The sequence below is a fragment of the Lethenteron reissneri genome, chromosome 59 (genome assembly GCF_015708825.2).
Source record: "Lethenteron reissneri isolate LAM-NWPU_2019-01 chromosome 59, ASM1570882v1, whole genome shotgun sequence".
In the NCBI taxonomy this organism is placed as follows: domain Eukaryota; kingdom Metazoa; phylum Chordata; class Hyperoartia; order Petromyzontiformes; family Petromyzontidae; genus Lethenteron; species Lethenteron reissneri.
In genome coordinates, this window is record NC_083837.1 from 7,059,948 (window position 1) to 7,084,458 (window position 24,511).

A 24,511-nucleotide genomic window follows, 5' to 3' on the forward strand; every position below is an offset into this window, starting at 1 on the left:
AATAATTTATTTTCCCGCCATTCGCAACTCCAGTCATAAAATCGTGTGGGGTGGATGGTTGGTTGGTGGTGGTGGTGCGAGTCAAACTCTGTAATGCGGAACGTTGACACGAGCGGCTGAACACGAAGCTTGGCGCGGCCTGTTGCCGTACAGCAGCACCCGGCCCTAGGGGATGGCGGTGGGCTGGCTCCGTGTCCCCGAGGCAAGATTTGACTCCCCGTGCCCTCCACTTGGTCGGCAGTTCCTCGAGTCAACAAACCCAAATCCAGGGTCAAAGTTGACCTTTTGTTTAGAAAGCCACCGTCGACTGAATACACCTTCGAATCGCGTCATACTTGGTAACAGGGTCAACTAAAGACTGATGAAGAAAATTTGCTGATTACATATTTTAAAATTTTAGACGGTTTTATGAGGGCCGGTGTGTTATGCTGCACCGGTTTAACCACCAATACGTACACATGTTGTATCTTTAATCATCTTCGGCATGAAGCCAAATCCATTGCGTTGCTTTGTTAACACTCGGGGAGTTAAATCGATGGTCCTACATATGACGGAGAGAGTTATATTTTCACACCGAGCCTGGCATTTAATCCATTGCCTCCACTTGTTTAATTTAGTCGCATCGAATTCCGGTTATCGCGCTATATTTCCTGGACATTCAAAATGTTACCGTCAAGTTCAAATTGTCTTCTCACTTGCATTCGAATTTGTAACGAGTAGTTTAGCTCCGCGAGATGTAAGACCCAATGAACAAAAATGTTCTGCACCATTAGCTACGACTTGATGTGACCCAGGTGGCAATGCACCATGGGTCTCTTGCGTCTCAACAGGCCCGATATTTTATCTCGTGGTTAAATTAAAAACAGAATGAAGGATTCTACTCCTATAAACCGGATTTAACCGCTCGACTTCCTTAAACTCACTCGAAGTTTGATCGAGTCGCAGAAGCCATTTGTCCATTGAAATCGGACAGCGCAGGCTTGTGATAAAGTGCAGGTGCGTTGGCACATAAGCCCTGGCAGTCTGGTGACATTACTGGAAATTTAACTTGGGCTGCGATAGAGAGTCTGAGAGAATGCTATTTGAAGCCATTAATCACATCAAGGCAGCTGTCCAGGCTACCTTGGAACAATTCTCGCCAATGCTTATTGCATTCTTAATAGGCTTAGAGCGCCATATATCTGTGTTCTGATTTATGAGAATGAAAAAAAATAAAAATAAAAATATTCCGTGCATATTTTTCAAATAAAAACAACCAAATATCTTTTTGCAACAAAAAACCACAGCAACAGTAAATCATTGACCAATCACACGGCATGCGCCCGACCTCGTGAGATCTCGGAAGCTCAGCAGAGGCTTAGCCACCGTGAATAAAACCGGTCCTGTAGGCTACAGTGTCAATAGCCGGCAGTGCAGCAATATCCATTGTTTTACTGTACCGCGGCTCCAACATCTATGCTCCCTGCCTTCACGAATCCGCACCGACCAGGCGTGACATATGCACATAATCAGGAACAGTAACAGAAATAATGGAACTGTATATTTGTATTATTATTCGCTAATATCACACGAGACATCAAGAGACGACGACTCAGATGGCTCGGACACGTGCTCAGAATGACGCTAAGATGGACACCACTGGGCAAAAGGAAAACCTGGGAGACCCAAGACCCGGGCCGGATTAAGGTTCTTGTATGCCCTAGGCCAGGCATGTCCAAAGTCCGGCCCGCGGGCCAATCACGGCCCGCGGTCAGATTTCATATGGCCCGCAGCTTCGGTCTTATAACGTGTTATTTATGGCTCGCTAGCTCTATCAGAATAAACAAATCATAAAACTTTAAAGCTGTAATTCCTCATTTCACCACACGGTGGCAGCACCATTCTAATGCTATCTGGCTCTGCATCCGTGCCGCGAACCCCTCTCGAATCATTTATACGGTGACGTAATATATCACAATGATGTGAGGTGGCTGTTCCTTGATCAATCTGAAATTTAGTGTTTTGAACGGTAACATTTGTCACTATTAACAGTGAAAAGCCTAAAGCACACTAATGCACTTGGACTTATGGCACTTGTTTTATTAAACTCTTGAATAAGATTTGGTTATAACTGTTGATGTTATGTACCTGTAGATGTGACACAAACTATTGCTTTCTGAAAGATCTTGTAAAAGACAAGGGCAAAATTCACTTGTTTTAAAGTTTAATGATAACAGACCACTTTGCATTACTTATAACTCCTGTTTAAAATGTTCATGAGGCAAAGATATTTAACTAATGGAAATTTAAGGTATTCTATACAGTTTGTTCAATGTTATCTGACTGAATGAAAGGCAGAAATGCGTTTTTAGAGTTGTTCACGTCTGCCTGAGTGGCTTATATTTGGTTACATTGTCATTTGAAAAATGAAGGTAATTGTGACAATGAAATTTTTTTATAACAGTGTGTATTTTCATGTAACTTTTGTGGTTAAAAAAATGTCAGAAGGAACTATTGGCCCTCGGGCATCTTCACTTTATGAAATTTGGCCCTCTTTGCAAAAAGTTTGGACACCCCTGCCCTAGGCACAGTGCCTACTGTGGTCTATTGGATAATACGGACCTGGTGGGTGGGTGAGTGAGTGGGTGGCTGGGTGAGTGAGTAGGCCCTAGGCACAGTGCCTAATGTGGCCTATTGGATAATACGGCCCTGCGCAATACCACCTGAAGGATGAGCTAGTAGCAGCGATCAACCTCTTGGGGCAAGGCTCAACATGTTGCCGAGGACAGGGAAAAATTTGAGAAAACTCATTGCGGCCTTTTGCTCCACAGGGGATGAAGAGGATTCACTGACTAACTAATACGTGCATAACAACATATAATATCCCTGTGCCATGCCATCATACACTGTCGATCAGTCTGCATGCTTCACCCGTCTGGCATTGTGTTCACACACGCAGAATGCCGATTATTTGTTTTTGTATTTCAAACGCTGAAAGTTTAATTAAAAGCAAACGATCCTCTCCAGCGATTTCTTTTTCGCCGCTGTTCCAACCTCGAAATAATTTCCCGTTCAAACTTCGCTTTTGTGGCGGAAGCTGCCGCGGTCACAATAAGAGAGTCGCGGATATAAATGTGTTTGTATTGGTGGTCAGCAGCGCGCCGGACTTGCGAAGGGCAGAGGTCGCCGTTCCGATTCAATCGCGGAGTGTTGAACACGATGGGGCGAGTTTCCTAAATCCGCCTCGGCAAGGCAGCGGTAAAACAAGCAACAAAATGGTTCACCAAAGTTGGGTCGATCGGCGGCAGGCCGCGTGTGGTGGGACAAAGTGGAGGTACTCCGACCTCTTTAAATATTTTGGCCAGAGCGGAAGATTAGGCTGACATACTCGAAAAATGGCCTCCATTAAAAATCAAACCATTTCAACAATTTTTTTAATGTGAACAGGTAAGGCCCACTGGGCTAAATAGCTCTTTTTCAGAAGCGACCTGGCCACACATGACAGCTCAACCAACTGGCTTATAGCCTGGAAATGTATAGTCGCCAAATATCCTAAACGCACATTGCTTCTACATTTGTAGGGAAAAACAGGAGGAGCTGGAGAAAAATATACACGACTACGGGGAGAGAGACATGCAGACTCCAAATATATAGCAGGGAACATCAGGGTCTGGATCGAACCCACGACCTCCTCCAAACCAGGCAATAAACTAAACACAAAAAGCAGCCTATGGGCAGTATTGGGTCTCTGGGCAGTGATGGGTCTGTGGGCAGTGTTGAGTCTATGGGCAGTGTTGTGTGTATGTTGAACTTCGTTCACGCCGTATGTAGCCAGCCGTACTAATCGGAGGTGCTGGGGAAGGACAACACACTAAACACAACAAGCAGCTTTAAAGACATGTATTTTCAATCTAGATTTCAAAATGCATAGCTCCAGTGGCTTCATATTATCGGGAGGAAGAGCGTTGCAGACGGCCGCAGAAGCACATCTGAAAGCGTGCGATGCGGTGACCACCGTTTTTGTTCGATGGTTTGAGAAAAGCTGCTGAGAGGATAACCGGAGTTTGCGTGATGATGGTGTACGTTTCTTGACGAGATCGATTGGATGGACACCGGACGGAGACACGTATAATGCACACCACCGTGTCCCTGGCTCTCCAAAGCAGGGTCGCTATCTTTCCCACAATCGAGCAAACCCAGATATATCTCCCAGCAGAGCCATCCCTAGGGGTAACGGCGAATCGGGGGGGCACCGCCCCGGACCCCTTACTTTGGGCGGGGTGGGGGGGGGGTCCGCGCTTCGATCCGGATCGAACCCACAACCTCCTGCATATCAGGCGAGGGAGTTAACATCTCGCCACTGCGGCGCCCTCATCAGGTCGCATCGTAGGTAGGCCACCCTGAAAATGTCAAGCCAGTGCAGGTGTGCCTGTGAAGGCATTCGCATTTCTTAAGCACTGCATTGCATGGAGCGACAGTCCAGGGCAGATTCCGCACCGCATTCCACAGCCAATGAAAAGATAATGCCGCTGATTAAAAGTAAAATCTCTGCTGCCAAACAGGAGCAGTGCCACGAGCATCACTGCCCCACGTAGAGACACCCCCCAGGCCTCCACACAGCCACCTCGTTACCCTTGGTGAGTTGAAGGGGTCGAGTTGTTGACGAAATAAAGTATCGAGGCAGGCGTTGGTGACGCGTGTGGCTGACAGGAAAGTACGTAGGTACGGTGAACTTCTTTCGCACATCCATAATAGAGGTTTTTAGGTTAGACCGCGTGGATATAAATGCGTCGCTAAACCCGCCACCGCTCGACACAGCCAATCAGTAAGGTTGTGCCGCGTAGACAAAATGTGGCAATTCGTTACCAGTACAGCAGTGTTAGTCTATGGGCAGTGTTAGTCTATGGGCAGTGATAGTCTATGGGCAGTGATAGTCTATGGGCAGTGATAGTCTATGGGCAGTGTTAGTCTATGGGTAGTGTTAGTCTATGGGCAGTGTTAGTCTATGGGCAGTGTTAGTCTATGGGCAGTGTTAGTCTATGGGCAGTGTTAGTCTATGGGCAGTGTTAGTCTATGGGCAGTGTTAGTCTATGGGCAGTGTTAGTCTATGGGCAGTGTTAGTCTATGGGCAGTGTTAGTCTATGGGTAGTGTTAGTCTATGGGTAGTGTTAGTCTATGGGCAGTGTTAGTCTATGGGCAGTGTTAGTCTATGGGCAGTGTTAGTCTATGGGCAGTGTTAGTCTATGGGTAGTGTTAGTCTATGGGTAGTGTTAGTCTATGGGCAGTGTTAGTCTATGGGCAGTGTTAGTCTATGGGCAGTGTTAGTCTATGGGCAGTGTTAGTCTATGGGCAGTGTTAGTCTATGGGTAGTGTTAGTCTATGGGTAGTGTTAGTCTATGGGCAATGTTAGTACATGGGCAGTGTTAGTCTATGGGTAGTGTTAGTCTATGGGCAGTGTTAGTCTATGGGCAGTGTTAGTACATGGGCAGTGTTAGTCTATGGGTAGTGTTAGTCTATGGGCAGTGTTAGTCTATGGGCAGTGTTAGTACATGGGTAGTGTTAGTCTATGAGCAGTGTTGAGTCTATGGGCAGTGTTGAGTCTATGGGTAGTGTTAGTCTATGGGCAGTGTTAGTCTATGGGTAGTGTGTGTATGTATGTTGATCTCCTTTCGCACCGTACGTAGCACAACCGTGCTGGTCGGGGGTTAAACCAGACGCGCGTTTGCGGTATATGACAGTCAGGCGTTAAAGCATTCGCTAAATAAAAACAACAGCATTTGGGTGCTAGAAATGTCCACATGTATTTCCACTTCATTGGGCTCATCGTTCACGGCCAGATCGTTTTGTGAAAGATAGCAGCAGTATAGGGTGCTTCAAAAGATGTTCACACATACATGGGACTATCGTTTTTTATGTAAAAAGAACGGATAACACACGGCAACATGATACAATATACATTTCATAGGTTAAAAAAGTCAAAGAGTCTCCACTTGTTCGCCATCATTGTCAACGCGTGCCTCGAATCTTCTCCAGGTGGTTTCCAGAGCCCGGAGCCACCTTTCTCGTGGTATTGTTGCAATCTCTCAGAAGTTTAAACGTTTTTTTGAAGCACACTATGCATAGCAGCTCAGTGGACCTTACTTGATTAAAAAAATAAAGAAAAGTTATTTTATTTTACTTTAACGTTACATGGACGTCGCCCGTTCGTCGCGTTGATGACCCAGGTCTCCGGTTCATTTTCGCCTGCGCACCACCGCCAACGTAGCGCACGTAAGTTGTTTTTTTTATTGTTGTTATCGTCGTTCTCGCTGTTGCTGTTTACTTAGAACTGACGCTTCGCCTTCTTCTGCAAGCCATCGGTTCGAGCCGCGCTCACGACCGTCCGTGGCGAGAGTAAACACTTTAATGTAAAAATCATTTCGCATTCGTAGAGGAAATGATAAAATCTCTCCCCCGTGCTGGCAAAGCCAGACATCGGTAACCTATGGCCTGCGGGCCGTTATTATTATTGTTGCTCCCACGCTTATTTACGAAGGAGAGCCTCGTCGCGAGTCTCATGACTCATTTTCAGGAGGGTCCTGCCACGTTGTGTGGGTCGAGGGCGATGTTGCTGCTGCTACTGCTGTTGCGCGATCCCAATCGAGTGATTTGGAGGCACATTTTCGGCATTGGCCAATACCGGTGACATCGTCTTTGCTCTATTTAGCTACAGGAGGAAAACAGAAAAGCCGTAGGAAACCCATGCATTACAGAGGGAGAGCATACAAACTCCAAAGACAAAGATACCCCGTATAGCCTTAACAGACTGTTCGGGCAAGTGCTGTTAACGAGTAAGCACTCTATGAAGGCCGGCACGGCACACGAGGGGGTGGGTGGCCAACAACCACGTCCGGCCGCCTTTGTCTCCCCAGTGGCGATATTAACACATCACACCAGGCACTCATTTGAAGGCTGAGTCGACCTAGGGGAGGGCCCAGGACCGGTTCAGATAATCGTCACTGGTGTTGGCCGTGAGTGGGAATCGAACTCGGGTCGCCGGGTTCATAGCGCAGCGCGCTAACCGCTACACTACCGCTCCCCACACACACTCTCAAACACACTCACACACTCTCACACACTCTCACACACTCTCACACACACTCACACACACTCTCACACTCACACACACTCTCACACTCTCACACACTCTCACACACACTCTCACACACTCTCACACACACACTCACACACTCTCTCACACACTCTCACACACACACTCACACACACTCTCACACACTCACAATCTCATTCTTCGACACAAGAGGCCACTCGGTGAGGCCGTTGTGATGTGGTCACCACGGGCCCCTCCGACACAGTGACGGATTATCCTCGGAGCAGAAGTAGCTACATATGTAGCTACGGGCTCCGCATTTTCAAGGGCTCCTCGCTAAATGCATTCAAGCTATCAACTCCGGTTCAGTGATTTTGCACTAGCTCTATTACTATAGTACTATACCGCCTTCAACGTTTTTGAACGACTGGGTGTTTAAGGTTAGCGATTTGTCGTATTATCTGGCTGTATAGCAGATGAAAAAATACAATTACTTTACCATGCAAATAAAAAATGTATGTGTTTTAATATTTACGTTTTTTAAAATTTAAGGACCCTTTATAACATATACTACAGGCCCCGCACTAGCTTAATCCGACGCGTTCCGTTCCGCCGTCGCCGGCCCCCTGAACGGATCGCTCTGATGTCGCTCTTATTCAGTGCTGATTATGGCGCCACGGGATTTGCCTCGCAGACGAGCTGAGTCACTGGCTACACGGGATTTTTCCGCGCGACAAATGAACGTCGACATGAACTCAACTCACCATTTGGGGCGCCACGTTGGCGAGATGTTAACTACTTCGCCTGGTATACAGGAGGTCGTGGGTTCTATCCCGTGTTTATAGTTTGCATGATGTCCCCTTGGTCGTGTGGATTTTTCTCCTGGCATTTAGATCAACATGTATTCAGAGTATTTGGCGGCTCTACATTCCCACGTGATGATGATGATGATAAGCCACTTCGTCGAGCTATCGTTAATGATAGCTTGGTGTGGTGCTGGCCACCCAGCAGCTCAGTGAGCCTCATTTGGTAAGTTAAAAAATGGTTTCGTTTGAATGTTAGTCTCCCCATTGCTGATGCCCAGACCACAGCGGATGCTCGTGTTCTGCCCCCAATCCGAGGGGCTAAATCGTCAGCAGACGACAGTGCAGGAAAGTCCATCGTACTGTACCATGGTCTCCACCTTCAGGAACAACGCAATGACCAACTTGGTCAAGTATGGTCAAGTAAGGGGCCATCCATTTAGTACGTACGCAAAAATCTGTCAAAACTTGACCCCTCCCCCCCTCCCTGTACACACGTGTACTTTTTACACCCCCCCCCCCCACCTGCGTACCTATGCTTGACGCACCCCTCGAATACTATAGGACGGCCGATATTTAATCCACGTAGAAATGATCAAGGATTAATAATATTAACGTGTTTGAGCAAACAGATAGTCCACCACCGGACTATATACTGTAATCCATTTGAAGGCCAATGTAGACGAATTATTATCGAGGCTTCACCCCCACCCCCCACCAGTTTCCTATGCGTACGTACATTGTCAGTAGACCCCCCATACGCAAGCGTTCGCATTTGGCTTAACCCCCCCTCCTCCCTCCATGCGTACGTACTGAATGGATGGCCCCTAACCCCACCCAAGCAAGACCCGTACGGCATAGGGAGGCCCTCGTGAAAAAAAGATTGACCCAATTTCAAAGCAGTATATTTCACGAAAGCAACATGTTACAATTACACACAAATTTATAAACGGAGTCATCAAGTTTTACTAACCATTTTATAAATGCTCTATCTGCCCTCCCACCTGCTGTACGGGCAACATCGAGACGATAGTTGAATTCGTCCCAAACGCCTCTCAAAGTGTCTTCTTCCACTGAAGTCACCGCTGCCGTGATTCTGTTTTGAGGTCATCCAGATTAGTCGCTAATGGTGGCACAACAACGCGGTCTTTGACGTATCCCCACAAGAAAAAGTCGCAGGGTGTGATGTCTGGGGATCTTGGGGGCCAAGAGTGTAGTGCCAAGTCCTGGGGTCTCCGTGCGACCTATTCAACGTTGAGGCAGTGTGTCTTGCGAATGACTGAGGCTAGTGGCTTATCAAGTGGAAATTTATAGCAGCCAAATTCTCCAAACGATTCGTAATGAGGAGGGGAAAACTGGAGGACCCAGAGAAAAAAATATATCGAAGTGACCACGGTGAGAGAGAGAGATACTGCAAACTGCAAATATACAACAGGGCTCCGGTATATCAGGCGAGGTAGTTAATATCTCCATACACACTTTTTATGATACTAGGTAAGGCCCACTGAGCTATATAGCTCATTTTCAAAAGCGACCTGGCCACAAATGATAGCCCAATGAAATGGCTTATCACGTGGAAATTTATAGCAGCCAAAGTCTCCAAACGATTCTAAATGTGGAGGGGAAAGCCGGAGGACCCGAATAAAAATCCACGCGACCACGGGGAGAGAGAGAGAGACCACAAACTCCAAATATACAACAGGTGTCAGGGTCGGGATCGTACCCACGACCTCCGCTATACTCGGCGAGGCAGTTAACATCTCCTAGCCACTGTGGCGCCCCGGATAGGGTTTGTGCATGCGTGCGCATTCACGGCTGCAGCGGTGACAGAGAACGTCCAGCTGAGGTCAGGACGGCGCACGACCGGCGAGCACACCGCACCGCCGCCACACCCCCCCCCCCCCACGGGCCATCAAACCGCGAAAGTTCACTGAGTCGCGGGGCTCGTGGCAAAAAATTGTCCCACCCATGCTCGCTCTTAGGGGCCGTCCATAAATGACGTCACGCACCTAGGGGGGGGTGGAGTCAGACATTTGTAACGATGTGTGACGATGGGGGGGGGGGGGGGGGGTTTGAGAAATGTGACGTCACATCAAAATGCGCAACTTTAAATAAATATAGACAACACGTTCTACTTAATTAAATAGACTTTTTAATACATGTTTTCTCCTACAACATCAGAGTGCAGCGCCACATTAAGTATAATGACAATAGTTTAAAGCGATTTGAAGCGTGTCTTATTTTGGGGGGGGGGCAGAGCTTTGTGACGTCATATTTAAGGGGGGATCTGACTTTTTTTGACGCCGTGTGACGATGGGGGTAAAACATCGTCAAAAATCGCGTGACGTCATTTAGGGACGGCCCCTTTTGTGCGAGCTCGCACCGACACGACTGAGCGATTGGGACCCGCGTTGTCAGCGTGGTGCAATGACGGAGGGCGTTATGGGGGATCGGCTCTGGGGTTTGGCGGTGGCGCGCGGCTCGGCCACCCGGCGCTTTGCCTCGCCAGGGTTTGACAGATCCGCGGGGGATGAGTGCGGAGCTGCCCCCGCAAAACCCGCCGCTCGGGCTGCAGCGTGGACGCGGCCACGAGGTGGCAGCGTAGCAAGTGGGTTTGTTCGTCAAGCCGCAATGTGTGTGGGCGTCTCAACTGTTGTTAGAATGTGTTTGACCAAGTAAGGGGCCGTCCGTAAATGATGTCACGCGATTTTGGACGATTTTTGACCCCCCTCCCCCCATCGTCAAGCTCTGCCCCCCCCCCCCAAATAAAACATGCTTCAAATAGCTTTAAACTATTGTCATTGTAGAGCAGCCAATACCACTGACAAATATCTGAACCGGTCCTGGGACTCCCCTAGGTCGACTCAGCCTCAAATGAGTACCTGTTGCGGTGTGTAAGCATCGCCACTGGGGAGACAAAGGCGGCCGGGGCGTGGTGCCGGCCCGAGTGTGCCGTGCCCAGCCTTCATAGGTGCTCGCTAACAGCACTTGCTCCTACAGCCTGTTAAGGCTATACGGGGGATCTTTGTCCTTGCTGTCCCAAACAGTTATCCACTCTTCATAATCAACGTTTTTGGGTTTAGATCGCGTTTATTTATAAATGTGTCGTAACCCTCCAACACCCGACACGGCCAATCAGTAAAAATGTGTCACGTTGACAAAGACAAATAGTTCACTGCTTTAGCCCACCGGTGTGTTGAAGCCACAACATTTACCGGTGGGCTAAAGCAGTGAACTATTTGTCTTTGTGAACGTGACACATTTTTACTAATTGGCCGTGTCGGGTGGTGGAGGGTTACGACACATTTATAAATAAACGCGATCTAAACCCAAAAACGTTGATTATGAATAACATTGGTCGCGAAAGCCTACGTGTCAAACAGTTATCCACTCTACCTCCCTAGCCTTTATCCGTGCTGTAAAGAAGGGCCATTGCCCGAAACGTCAGCCGTTATTTTGGTTTAACACGTATGTTTTCGCGACCAATATAATCCATAATAGAGGTTGTTGTGGGTTAGATCACGTAAATATATAAAATCTGTCTGTCGCCTGATGAAGCTAGTTGCATTTACTGGCGAAACGTCGTACTCAGATTGTAAATGTTGTGGCTCGGCTCTCCAACACACCGGTAAGTGCTGTACTAGTGACGAATTGGCCACGTTCTGTTTACGTGACAACGCATTACTAGTTGGCTGTGTCGGGTGTAGGCGGGTTTCAACGACACATTTATATATTTATGCGATCTAACCCAAAAAACCCTCTATTATGAGCCGTTATCTTTTTTCAACTTGTTATTTTTAAGGCCACGGTGTTATAAACGAACGTGCCGAGTCTTTTTTTTTACATTTTAGAATGTGTCGCAGAGCTGTGCTTGCTTTATATTCTACTCCTGCGCATGGCATTAAGTTCAGGAGCCAGGTACCAATGTTGGAGGTCTGCTGGTAGCCACGACGAGGGCTTCAGCAGAGAGAGTTCGGGACGTTTTGCTGTTCCTCTTCCTCCGTTAAAGAATCACAGACGACAGTGGTTCACCATATGGACCGTAAAGTGAGTGCCATACCCTTTGTTATGCAATGTCAAACAAACCACTCCTCTTATACAGTAAACTACAACGCCACTTTTTTTCATTTAACCAGGTAAGGCTCACTGAGATATTTGAGGTCTTTTTCAGAAGCGACCTGGCTATCTAGCTCAACGAAGTGGGTTGTCGTCATGTGTACATTAATAGCAGCCAAATACTTTAAACGGACATTGATTCTAAATGTGGAAGGACAAAACGGAAGGCCCAGAGAAAAATCTAGGCGACCACGAGGAGATAACACGCAAACTCCAAATATACAGCAGCAGGCGTCAGGGTCGGGATCGAACCCACGACCTCCTGTATACCAGGCGAGGTAGTTAACATCTCCGAGCCACCGCAACGCTCATCGATTATAAATTCGCACTCATAGTCACAAACACAAACATTCCCCGTGTAGGCTTTAACAGGTTGGGGGCAAGTGCTGTGAGCGAGCCCTTATGAAGGCCACCACCACACCGGGCTCCCTTTGTCCCCTCAGTGCTGATGTTTACGCACCGCAGTACGTAACCATTTAAGGCTGAGTCGACCTGGGGCGAGGGAGCTGCAGGACCGGTGCAAATATTTTGGCAAGTTGAACTCGGCTCACCGGGTTCGGAGTGCAAGTGCGCTCACCACTGCGCCACCGCTCCCCACACAATCGCACTCCCCAACACCATACAGCTAAACACAGGGGTCGACAACCTTCTGAGGAAGAATAACTTTTTATTTATTTGTCTTTGACCAAAATAGACCGAGAGCCACTTGTACACAGACACAGCAGCTGGTATACAGCAGATGACAAAAACAACAACACATTTTGACTTCAACAAAAAACAGGTGATGGAATAAATTGCGTCGATTTAGCTGCCCCCCCCCCCCCCCCCGCTTAGTTATTCTTTAACAATAACAGCTTGCGACTGTTATACATGTTGTCGTCACCAAGATATTCCGATGTGACCCCATTCATCTGCCATATTTAATAAATTATCTCTATGTCCTATTGTGTTTAAAGATTAGTTGTGTTTTTTTAAACGGATGCCCGCATGGAGGCAGTCAAAGAGCCGCAAGGGGGCAGCCAAAGAGTCACAAGGGGGGCAGCCAAAGAGCCACAAGGGAGGGAAGTCAGAGAGTCGGCATGCGGCTCCGGAGCCGCATGTTGCCGACCTCTGAGCTAAACCCATGGCCCAGGCCCCTGTGGCCCTCCACTGGAGTGACGCAGCGCAATCCCCTTCACTCCATCACCGAGCGCAGCTGGAGCAGCGTCACCTCCAGCATCCCGATTGGCCCGAGGCTCCGGTTTGTTTGCCGCGTTAATAAAACCTCGCTGACTTACTTCACTGACGATGGCCTTGCCACGAACGTATACATCTCTAGCTGGAGAAATATTTAAATAGTTTTTGTTACATTGGAAACATGCGTGGATGAAATACGGTGATTTTTCTGGAATATTTTGATGTTTTTTCCTGTATTTTTCTATTTGCGCGTAGTCACTTTAAGATGTTCTTGTTCATATTTTTGTTTGTTGCGGTTGCACCCGATTAACGAGCCGAATGGCTCACAGGGCTATACCAAATACATGAAACTGAAAACTTAAACTAGATATGAATGAACAACCAAACTATGGAGCATGTGGTAACGCCACTGTGGTTTTCACTCCTTCAATGGAGAAGGAGCAGCGAAACGACGCGAACGTTCTGTCTCTCTGACGGAAGCCCTCTCGCCGTGGCTGCCAGCAAAAAATAATAATAATAATACTATACCGGGCACCACCGGTGTACTGCCCGAGACGTTCAAATATTCTACCGCAGAACTCTCCTGAAAACGAGTCTCATGAGACTGGGCAAGGCATTCTTGAACGAGGGCGAGATTGTGTCCTGCTTGCTATTCCTCACACGGGCACGCGTTCATCCTGACAAAACTTAATTCTGGGCCGTTTGTTGCTGGACCGCTCGGCGTGTTTTGGAACCTTTTTGGTGGCCTGTACTTGGTCTCACCTAACGGGAGTTTTCCAAACATCCCAGAGCAACAGAGCTGCGCTGGGTTACAGAGAGCCCGGAGACTCGGTGGGGAAAAAGAAAAACACGCGAATGATAAACTTTACACAATTTTTGTTATTTTACCAGGCAAGGCCCATTGAGCTACTTAGGTCTTTTCAGAAGCGATCTAGCCATTAATTATAGCTCAACGAAATGGCTCCTCATCATCGCCTGGACATTTCTATCAGCCAAATACTCTAAACGCGTAATGTTGATTTTAAATGTGTAGGGGAAAAACCGGAGGACCCGGAGAAAATCCACGCGACCACGGGGAGATAACATGCAAACCTCAAATATACAGCAGGCGTCAGGTTCGGGATCGAACCCACAACGTCCTCCATACCAGGCGAGGTAGTTAACATCTCGCCACCGTGGCGCAGACAAGGTAGGGGTGAGAGATATTAATTTGATTTTTATCATATGAAGTATCTCCACAGTGCCAAAATAAAACTGCTTCAATATTGTTTTAATTTGAGCAGCTTACCAAACTCCACGACCTTCTGTATACAAGGCGAGGTAGTTAACATTTCGCCACCGCGGCATCCCCAGATTGTGTTTACATCTTGGTGTCGAATAGAGCGCTGGTTTTAAAACAACAGCGACGGAGTCCCCCCTCCCATCCCTCTGCTGCCCCTTACGGCGTGGTCGCCAGAGAGAGAGAGATACAATTCAACTCGACCCGGTCAGGGTGGAAGCCGATCCGGTCTAACCCGAGGCCGCTCCTTCTCCGCGTGCGTTGCGGAAAAAAAAAACGTATTCACGACGACGAGACGAGAGCAGATGTCGTTCGTGCGGTGGCACGGCCCCGCGGCATCCGCGAATTCATGCGAAAAGACTTCCCGATGGTTCGAATCTCAGCGGCCGCCCTAGTTAGCGCCGCTCGAACATCGGCTGTAACGTGCTTCACGGGGCACGATTGGCTGGCGTGACGGTGCGAAATAAGTTCAACATGCTCTACGTACATAAACAAAGAGAAGGAAAAGATCCCCCGTATAGCCTAGACAGGCTGTTGGGACAGGTGCTGTTAGCGAGTAGCACCGATGAAGGCCGGCACGGCACACGAAGGGGTGGGTGGCCAACACCACGCCCGGCCGCCTTTGTCTCCCCAGTGGCGATGTTTACACGCACCTCACCAGCTACTCATTTGAAGCTGAATAGACCGAGGGCGAGGCCCCATGACATGTTGAGATAATCGTCGACTGGTGTAGGCCGTGAGCGGGTATCGAACTCAGGTCATAGCCGGCTTCGTAGCGCGGCGTAGCACTAACCGCTACACCACCACTACCCACCCATACGTACATACACACACATTCACTCGCTGTCGACGTTAAAGATCTCGCGAGGTGATTTGCGAAGAAGAGTGGGCCATTGCGTGCCGGCGCCAGAGTCCAAATGTTTCCCCGATTTCGAAAACCGAACACCGTGAATTACTCAACTGTGGATTGGCCCCCGACTGGCAGACTGATGCCGCCCCTATTAGGACATCTGTGAGAGGGGGGGGGGAGCTTTGCAGCTCATCGGATTCCTCCTCCAGAAAAAAAAATCAGATTCTGATTGCGTCGTAGCAAATGAGACTCACCCTCTACTCCTGGACTCTTTTGAAGTCCTCGCCTGGCGAAACAAAATAAATCACCTGACGAACAGATCGGGTGACAGCCACGATGATTTTGATCACCCTCATTTAAATACGAACAAAAGCGACGACATGAGTATGTGCTCATTATATGTTGTTACGAAATACGACGGCGCAATGACTACATTGTCACTCGGGTCTCGGGCACACACTGTGGGCCAATGCGCGCTCGCGGTCACCGTGCGAACGCATCACATTGCAGCCACCACCCCGACTCCACGTCTCCTCCTGCCTGTGTGACAACTCGGCAGGCTCCTCCTGAAGAGGAGCCGCGAGACTCGGCGAGGCAGGGCGTGGGGTGATGCGAGCAGGGTAGTGGATGGGTGGATGGGAAGTCCCGGGGAGAGGGATTGGGTAGTGGATGGGTGGATGGGTGCTCACGGGGAGAGGGATTGGGTAGTGGATGGTTGGATGAAAAGTCCCGGGGAGAGGGATTGGGTAGTGGATGGTTGGATGAAAAGTCCCGGGGAGAGGGATTGGGTAGTGGATGGGTGGATGGGTGCTCACGGGGAGAGGGATTGGGTAGTGGATGGTTGGATGAAAAGTCCCGGGGAGAGGGATTGGGTAGTGGATGGGTGGATGGGTGCTCACGGGGAGAGGGATTGGGTAGTGGATGGTTGGATGAAAAGTCCCGGGGAGAGGGATTGGGTAGTGGATGGGTGGATGGGTGCTCACGGGGAGAGGAATTGGGTCGTGGATGGGTGGATGGGTGCTCACGGGGAGAGGGATTGGGTCGTGGATGGGTGGATGGGTGCTCACGGGGAGAGGAATTGGGTCGTGGATGGGTGGATGGGGACTCACGGGGAGAGGGATTGTGTAGTGGATGGGTGGATGGATGCTCACGGGGAGAGGAATTGGGTCGTGGATGGGTGGATGGATGCTCACGGGGAGAGGAATTGGGTCGTGGATGGGTGGATGGGTGCTCACGGGGAGAGGAATTGGGTCGTGGATGGGTGGATGGGGACTCACGGGGAGAGGGATTGGGTAGTGGATGGGTGGATGGATGCTCACGGGGAGAGGAATTGGGTCGTGGATGGGTGGATGGATGCTCACGGGGAGAGGAATTGGGTCGTGGATGGGTGGATGGGCGCTCACGGGGAGAGGAATTGGGTCGTGGATGGGTGGATGGATGCTCACGGGGAGAGGAATTGGGTCGTGGATGGGTGGATGGATGCTCACGGGGAGAGGAATTGGGTCGTGGATGGGTGGATGGATGCTCACGGGGAGAGGAATTGGGTCGTGGATGGGTGGATGGACGCTCACGGGGAGAGGGATTGGGTAGTGGATGGGTGGATGGATGCTCACGGGGAGAGGAATTGGGTCGTGGATGGGTGGATGGATGCTCACGGGGAGAGGAATTGGGTCGTGGATGGGTGGATGGGTGCTCACGGGGAGAGGAATTGGGTCGTGGATGGGTGGATGGGCGCTCACGGGGAGAGGGACTGGGTAGTGGATGGAAAGTCCCGGGGAGAGAGATTGGGTAGTGGATGGGTGGATGGATGCTCACGGGGAGAGGAATTGGGTCGTGGATGGGTGGATGGGTGCTCACGGGGAGAGGAATTGGGTCGTGGATGGGTGGATGGGCGCTCACGGGGAGAGGGATTGGGTAGTGGATGGGTGGATGGGGACTCACGGGGAGAGGGATTGGGTCGTGGATGGCTACTCACGGGTAGATGGATTGGTCCGTGCCGGTAGATCCGGCCGCAGACTCGGCCGCGAGAGGGAGGGTCCCATTCTCGATGCGCCGCACCCATCCGTCTCCACTTGGAATCCAATTTGCCTCCATCCCCTCCGCCAGCTGCGAGCTCTCTGCGTCTCTCTCTCACCTCGCTCTCTCTCTCTCTGTGTAGCGTTCTCTCTCTCCCCCCCTCTCTCGGTCGTTCTCTCTAATACACCATCATCTCCCCCCCCACCACGGCCGTGTCCTCCCGGTGTCTCTGCGCGGGTCGCTCTCTCTCTCTCTGTGTGTGTGTCTGTCTGTACGGCGCCGCTCACTCTCAATGCCACCACTGTTTGCTTCCCCTTCACACAAAGCCTCTTCCCTCCCACCCCCTCCGAGATTTCCCTATCTCTCTCGGTTCTTTCCCTCCCCTCTCCTCCCTCGCTCTCCTATTTTTTACGATCCGAGAAAACAAGAAGATGCTCGGTGTAGTCGGCACTATACTCCGTTCATCATTTCGTTTTTTTAAACTTTGCTTTATGTAAACCCCCCCCCCCTTTTTAATTGAAAGATTTCACAATAAATTTCACGCTCTGCACTCCTTACCCCTTCCCTCTCTCTCTACCCCCTCTCTCCCTACTCCATGACTATATTCCCTCTCTCTCCTTGCTTTCCCTTCTCTCCGCTACTTTTCACTGGGCTCCCCCCCCCCCCCCTCTCAATCTCTCCTTCGCCACTCCGCGTCGGTCAATTGCCCCCAATTTGCTGCACACACGGCAGTCACTCCTCCCCCCACCACCCTCTCTGTGTGTGTGTGCGCGCGCGTGTGTCTGTTGTGTGTTAACAGAACACAGAATCCCACAGGCGGTGGTGCCGGGAGCACTTGACGCGCTCCGGACAGAGGTGGCCTCTTGCCGGTGGTGGAGGGCGCATCTCAGCCGTGACGCGACGATGGTAATTCCAGCAGCTGTGCCGGGCCGGACTGAGCCCTCCCTGGAGACCGCAACGAAGCCTTCACACAGACGTCGAGTGCCTCTCCCTCCTCTTCTCTCTCCACCCACCCACGCACCAACCCACCCACCCCATCCCGTCCACCCATCCCATCCCGGCTCCATCCTCGCATCCCATCACCGTCTCCACCCTCCCATCCCACCCCGGCTCCATCCTCCCATCCCACCCCGGCTCCATCCTCCCATCCCACCCCGGCTCCATCCTCCCATCCCACCCCGGCTCCATCCTCCCATCCCACCCCGTCACCATCCTCCCATCCCATGGTCTCTGGCCGTCCGCTGATTCCCCCCGCACCGCTGCTGTCATCGGGTTTTAGGCTTAGGGGTGCTCGTCGCTGTTGTGTCGGGCAGGTTTTCACCGGCGTTTCTCATCGCGTTCGATGTTGCGTGGGGATTTATTGTCTGTCATTTTATTACATCCATTACATTCGGGGTTCACTTTCCTAGTTTGCGGTATGTAATATCAGTATCGTTAGGGCGCCGTGGTGGTGTGATGTTAAATACCTCGCCTGGTATACAGAGGGCTTTGGATTCGATCCCGACTCTGACACTCGTATATTTGTCTCTCCCCGTGGTCGGGTGCTCTGTAAACTTTATTTTATCTTACCAGGCAAGGCCCACTGCGTTTTCTAGCTCTTTTCCAGAAGCGACCTGGGCACAATTGATAGCTCAACGGAGTGGATGCTTGTGATCGTGTGGCAATTTACAGCATCCAAATACTCTGAACGCGTGATGTTGATTCTGAATGTGGAGGGGAAAAACCGAAGGACCGGGAGAAAAATCCACGCCACCACCGGGGAAGAGAGAGAGAGACACGCAGAATCCAAATATACAGCAGGCGTCAGGGGTCGGGATCGAACCCACTCGCTCCTGCATACCGGGCGAGAGAGTCAACATCTCCTAGCCAATGCAGCGCCCCATTCCTTCGGTGCATCTTGAGTCGATACTCTAGGGGTCGATGCCTCCACTTCCTCCCCCTTACAGGGACCTGAGGCAAGGCGCCGTCGTCTCTCGTAGCGAGCGGTCGAAAGTTGCTGCGGCTACAAGCGGTGGTGTAAGTGGTCTCAGGGGAAAGCGAACTTGATTTGCAATTCAGAGTTCGCCGGTTCTATTCCATCTCCCGGCGGCGGCGGCGGCGGTTCAAAACAGCGGTGCAGGTTTCCTAAATCCCTCCAACCCTCACCCACCCACCTCCGATCACCCAGCAGTCGAAATCAGGATCTTGATATTGCTCTTGGAGAAATCCGATGAGCCACAAAGCTTTTTTTCACAGATGTCCAGTCAGGGCGGCGAGTCATAAAGCTACGATGACAACGACAAGATGATAGGTGTGCAACGTATAGGAAAGGTAAACAATATTCATAGGGTGCACCACGGTCTATGATTGGCAGGTGGCGTGTGGTGGGGTAAAGTGTGGGTACACCCAGCCCTGACCAGCGTGGCCCAAATCTCGTCCGAGAGTGGTTCCCAAGGGCTCTCTCCCTCGAGTGGGAGGCTCTTCCGCCAGAAGTGGAGTGAGCAGGCAATTGCAGGGCTGCTCCTCCGAGCTCTCGCTAAATGGCGGCACAAAAACCGGCAACAGCAATCATGTTCCGTGACCTTGACGCGACATTGTGGGCCTTCGCCTTTTACATTCCACGGTAACAGTCCTCGACTTACGAACACAATTTGTCAGTCGAACGGTTCGTAAGTCATAACGCAGTAATCTACTCCATATTTAAATGCCCCCACACACAAGCACTCACTCCCAGCACGAGGCTGACTCATTTACATCTCGCGAACGATCGCTCGGCCGAACATAAATAGTGCCGCGGTTCAATTTGCAAGTGGGAGTTGGCGTTTTAAGTCGATGCTTAAAACACAAATCTTTCATGGAAGCTGATTCGTAAGTGTGGGTGCTCGTAAGTGCGGGGTTCGTAAGTCGGGGACTGTCATATTTTATTTCGTGCGCATTTGAAGGTTCGGATCCCCCCCCCGCACCTATAAAGGCACGCCCAGCAGTGTCACCCGGATTATGACGACGATGCCTGTGACGTCACACGAAGCCCCGCCCATCACCCTCTCGTGCACCGACACACGTGGGAACAGAGGTACCAGTGCCCATCTTGTTGCGTGTGATATCCGATGGGTCGATAATCTCTACGGTCGTCGAATCCAGCGCTCGAGTGATCGGCTAGCCCGATCACTCGAGCATCGATCTTTGTTGTTGAAAAATCGGCAGGAATTTATCCAATTTTCCAATATGTACTCATATACTTATTCTATTCTATGTATTTACGTTTAAAGATTTGCTTGCCTTTCCTATACTTTGCATTCCAGTAGTTTTTTTTTATTGTTTGTTGTAACTTTATGACTCAGTGCCCCCAATGAACATCTGCGCAAAAGAGCTTTATAGCTAATCGGATTTCTCCAGGACAAAAATAAAGATTCTGACCCTGATCTCCCAGACCAACGGCGGTCCGTCCCCTGCTCACGCAGTTGTTACGCACTGCACGCACCTGACGACGAGTACATGATCACACATACAGAAGGATACGTATCATTACACAAACACGGTGCTTGTGCCAGGCTATGTGCACACTGACAGTCGAATGCTATTTAGCAGGTCCCAGGTGGTCCCAGGTGTTGCGTACAAAGATAAATATCCCCCATTTAGTTTTAACAAAACCGTTGGAGCAAGTGCTGTTAGCGAGCATCTTTTAAGGCTGGCACGGTGCAAGAGGGGGTGGGTGGGTGGTCAGCACTACGCTCGACCATCTTTGTCTCCCGAACGTTGACGTAAGCACACCGCACCAGGTACCCGTTTAAGGCTGAGTCAACCCAGGGGAGGCCCACGACCGGTTCGGATATCAGGCGCACCGATGTTCGCTGCGAGCAGGAATCGAACTCGGGTCTCTGCTGGGTTCGTGGCGCAGTGCGCTAACCGCTGCGCCACTGCTCCCCACCGTGTGTGCGGAACACACGCGCACCCACGATCTCCATCTCAGTTTGCATCGGGGCTCAATGTAAAATAATAAGACTCCAAGCAAAGGTATCTTCCAAGATCAATATTAAACAATTATAGACAGTCGTCGAAGTGCGTGGTTGAAATGTTGGCAACATATTGCTCATACATAAAAAACACATGTATTTTAAACAAAATCGCCTCAAGTGATGTTATAATTACTATTATTATCGCTTGGTGGCTGTGCCGCACGTGCCTGTCTGTAATTAAGCACTGCGGAGATGAGCAGCGAGGGTTGGCGGATCACACACAGATGGCGTGAATCCTCCCTCCCCTCCCCTGGGCGTCGAGGAGGTGCCGCACCCTGGCTCGCGAGGAGGTCGTGGGTTCGATCCCGACCCTGACGCCCGCTCACTATTTGGAGTTCTGCGTGTTTTCTCTACCGTGGTCACGTGGACTGTTCTCCGGGTCCTACGTCTTTTTCCCACGCGATGAAAATCCCAGAGCGTTAGTAGACCAGGGAGCCAGTGGAGTTGGGAAAGGAGATCAGAAGTGTGAGAATCGTGGATTGCACGTCTGATTCACTTCTTTCGCACCACACATGGAGCGAACCGCGCGAATCGGAGGTGCGGAGGGGGTCAACAAACTGAAGACCAAAAGCAGTTATGGAATGGCAGCCCGGGTGATAGAACGCATCGGATAGGAGGGCAACCCTGGAGATGGAGCGACGAGTGTGTGCGGACGGTGGTATGGACGGCAGAAGCCGCTAGACCGCAACGGATGGTGACGGTGTGCGGAGACCTTCATACAGCAGTGGATTGATTATGGCCGATGACGACGACGAATTCATATATTATCTCCACGTCACGCCATGTTGTGTGCTTACGTGGTGACGATGCGATTCTCGTGATTACCCATTTAACCTCGCATTTGATTGTTAAACACGGCTTCCCCTTCGGTGTTCCTGCATCATCCCCTCACTCAGTCGTGAACCGACCGACTGCACCTGAGTGGGTGCCCGTGTATCGTAATTCGAGAGACGCGTGACACTCACAGCACTCACGAGCCACTCACAACGTGTCGCTTCGGCAGCACCTGCGGGATATTATTCCCACTGGCATGCAAATGCATCGTTTGAAAAATAGGAATAGGTTGTACCCTTTTTCTGGCAATAAAACAGGTGTTTAGATGATCTAACGGCAAATCGATACCTTTCGCACGGAGTCAAGTTTGCATTAACCACACATACTTGTGGTGAACGTAAATTGGAACGTAATTTTGAACGTAATCTGAACCACACCATCAATGACAAGGGCCTGCGGGCCATCGCCACTGCCCACGAAACACACTTTACGATAACCCAACTGTATTCAATACATAATGGGAACTTTGTTTTCCAGTTATTAAAGTATGAATACGTTTTAAAAGTAATAATAGGTTTTACCTTTTCTGGAAATAAAACGGGAGTTGTGTTAAAATGTTCAAACACCAAATAGAAACCTTTAGCAAGGAATCAAGTCGGAATTGCTCCAACCCCGATCCAACCCGGCGCTGTGAAAGGCTCCCTGGGAGGCGACGTCGCAGGGGTTGATGCATTCGGGTACCGTGCAGGAGAAATTTCCGACGGCACACGGGGGGGGGGGGGGGGCAGGTCAGCGCCGAGTTGACAAGACACACGGATAGACAACGCAGAACGCACGCCTCAACAACAGCTCATCATCAAATAATGCACTGTTGCAATACATGCCTAAACAGGTCGCCATACTTCAATAGGGATTACCGTTGGCGCAGCTATTTTAGTACACACAATCGACAGGAAGTACAAGAACAATGGGCTTGCCTAAGGCGCATGCACTATGTACATTGATTACCATACAAATAACCCAAACGGCAATGGGTACCTATCGTCATGCATATGCATTCATGAGTCCCACCCGCCCTACAAGAAGAGCGCACACGTTTTGTCATCACATCTACGCCTCTATTTAAGGAACGAAACAGGTGGACTTCGCCACAAATCTGGCTGTCGCCTGATGAAGCTCGTTGTAATTACTGGAGAAACGTCGTACTCAGATTGTAAATGTTGCTGTACGAATAACGAATTGGTATGTTCTGTTTACGTGACAAACCTAGCGAATTGGCTGTGTCGTGTGGTGGTGGGTTTATTGACACATTTATATATTTACGCGATCTAACCCAAAAAAAGCTGTATCAGCAGTTAACAGCAGCAGCACGTGGTACGATCGAAGCAAACCCTCCACCGGTTTCAACCTCGCGGGTCTCATCAGGGCTTGTTGAACAAACGCCGGTTGGATTAACCCGGCGTGGTTGGCAAGAGCACTCCATCGCCAGTACGGGGCCCCTGTTGGGTGGCTCTACGGGACGATCTCTCCGGGCTCGCTGCGTTCACGCCTCCGTTCCATTGGAGAGAAAAAAACGTTTAGAGAAGCAAAAAACCTGGACGTGATTTTGGTTGAAATGCGATTTTATTTTTGTTAACGGCATCTAGCCGATAAACATGCATAGGCGTTGAGTGTGAAGCCCCAAGAAGAAGACACCGTTTGCGTGTAGGCTATACAAACATCATTACGAGGAATTATAATTCCACGGTCAAATATTGCTCACTTTCTAATTAAAACTATAGCCGGAGCAGAAGAATAGCAGAGAATAAAGAGTGGGGGATTAGTGGGTTAGAGGGGAAAACAATGGGGCCTAAGCCGGATTATCGAGGCGAATTTGCGCGAAGCCTGCAAGGTGAACATATTTACCGCCTCGAGATGTCACCGGAAGAGCCGGAAGTGCTTCCTCGGGGGCTATATGCACGTGGCTTGTAATGCGGCAGCGTGGAGGCAGCGAGGGTTGGTAGATCACTGGAACAGACGCCGTTAAACTAAGGGGCCGTCCATAAATTACGTCACGCACCTAGGGGGGGGGCAACTTTAAATACATATAGACAACACGTTATACTTAATTAAGTAGACTCCTCCAACATCAGAGTGCAGCGGCACATGTAATACGCACTACAATGACAATAGTTTAAAGCGATTTGAAGCATGTTCTTTTGGGGGGGGCAGAGCTTTGTGACGTCATATTTGAGGGGCGGGGGGGGTCTGACTTTTTGTGACGCCGTGTGACTTTGGGTGGGGGGGGTCTCTAATTTTTAAATCCGGATTGAAAACTCATTTAATCAGAACTGCCTTTTGTGTTTAGTTTGTTGTCCTTCCCCACACCTCCAATTAGCACGGTTGGCCACGTACGGTGCGAAAGAAGTTCAACATACGTATAACACATATTGC

The 24,511-nt window shown here is 50.0% G+C and overlaps 1 protein-coding gene across 2 annotated transcripts in view; it reads right to left on the reverse strand.

The window, feature by feature from the left end:
* LOC133357662 (short transient receptor potential channel 7-like) overlaps positions 1 to 17,435 on the reverse strand; it is an 85,383-nt gene extending 67,948 nt beyond the window's left edge. For both annotated transcript variants that reach the window (XM_061575744.1, XM_061575742.1), the window contains exon 1: positions 17,269 to 17,435. In XM_061575744.1, coding sequence (XP_061431728.1) covers positions 17,269 to 17,387 — 119 coding nt within the window. In that variant the 5' untranslated portion in view covers positions 17,388 to 17,435. The remainder of the gene's footprint in view (positions 1 to 17,268) is intronic.
* Positions 17,436 to 24,511: the final 7,076 nt, after the last annotated feature.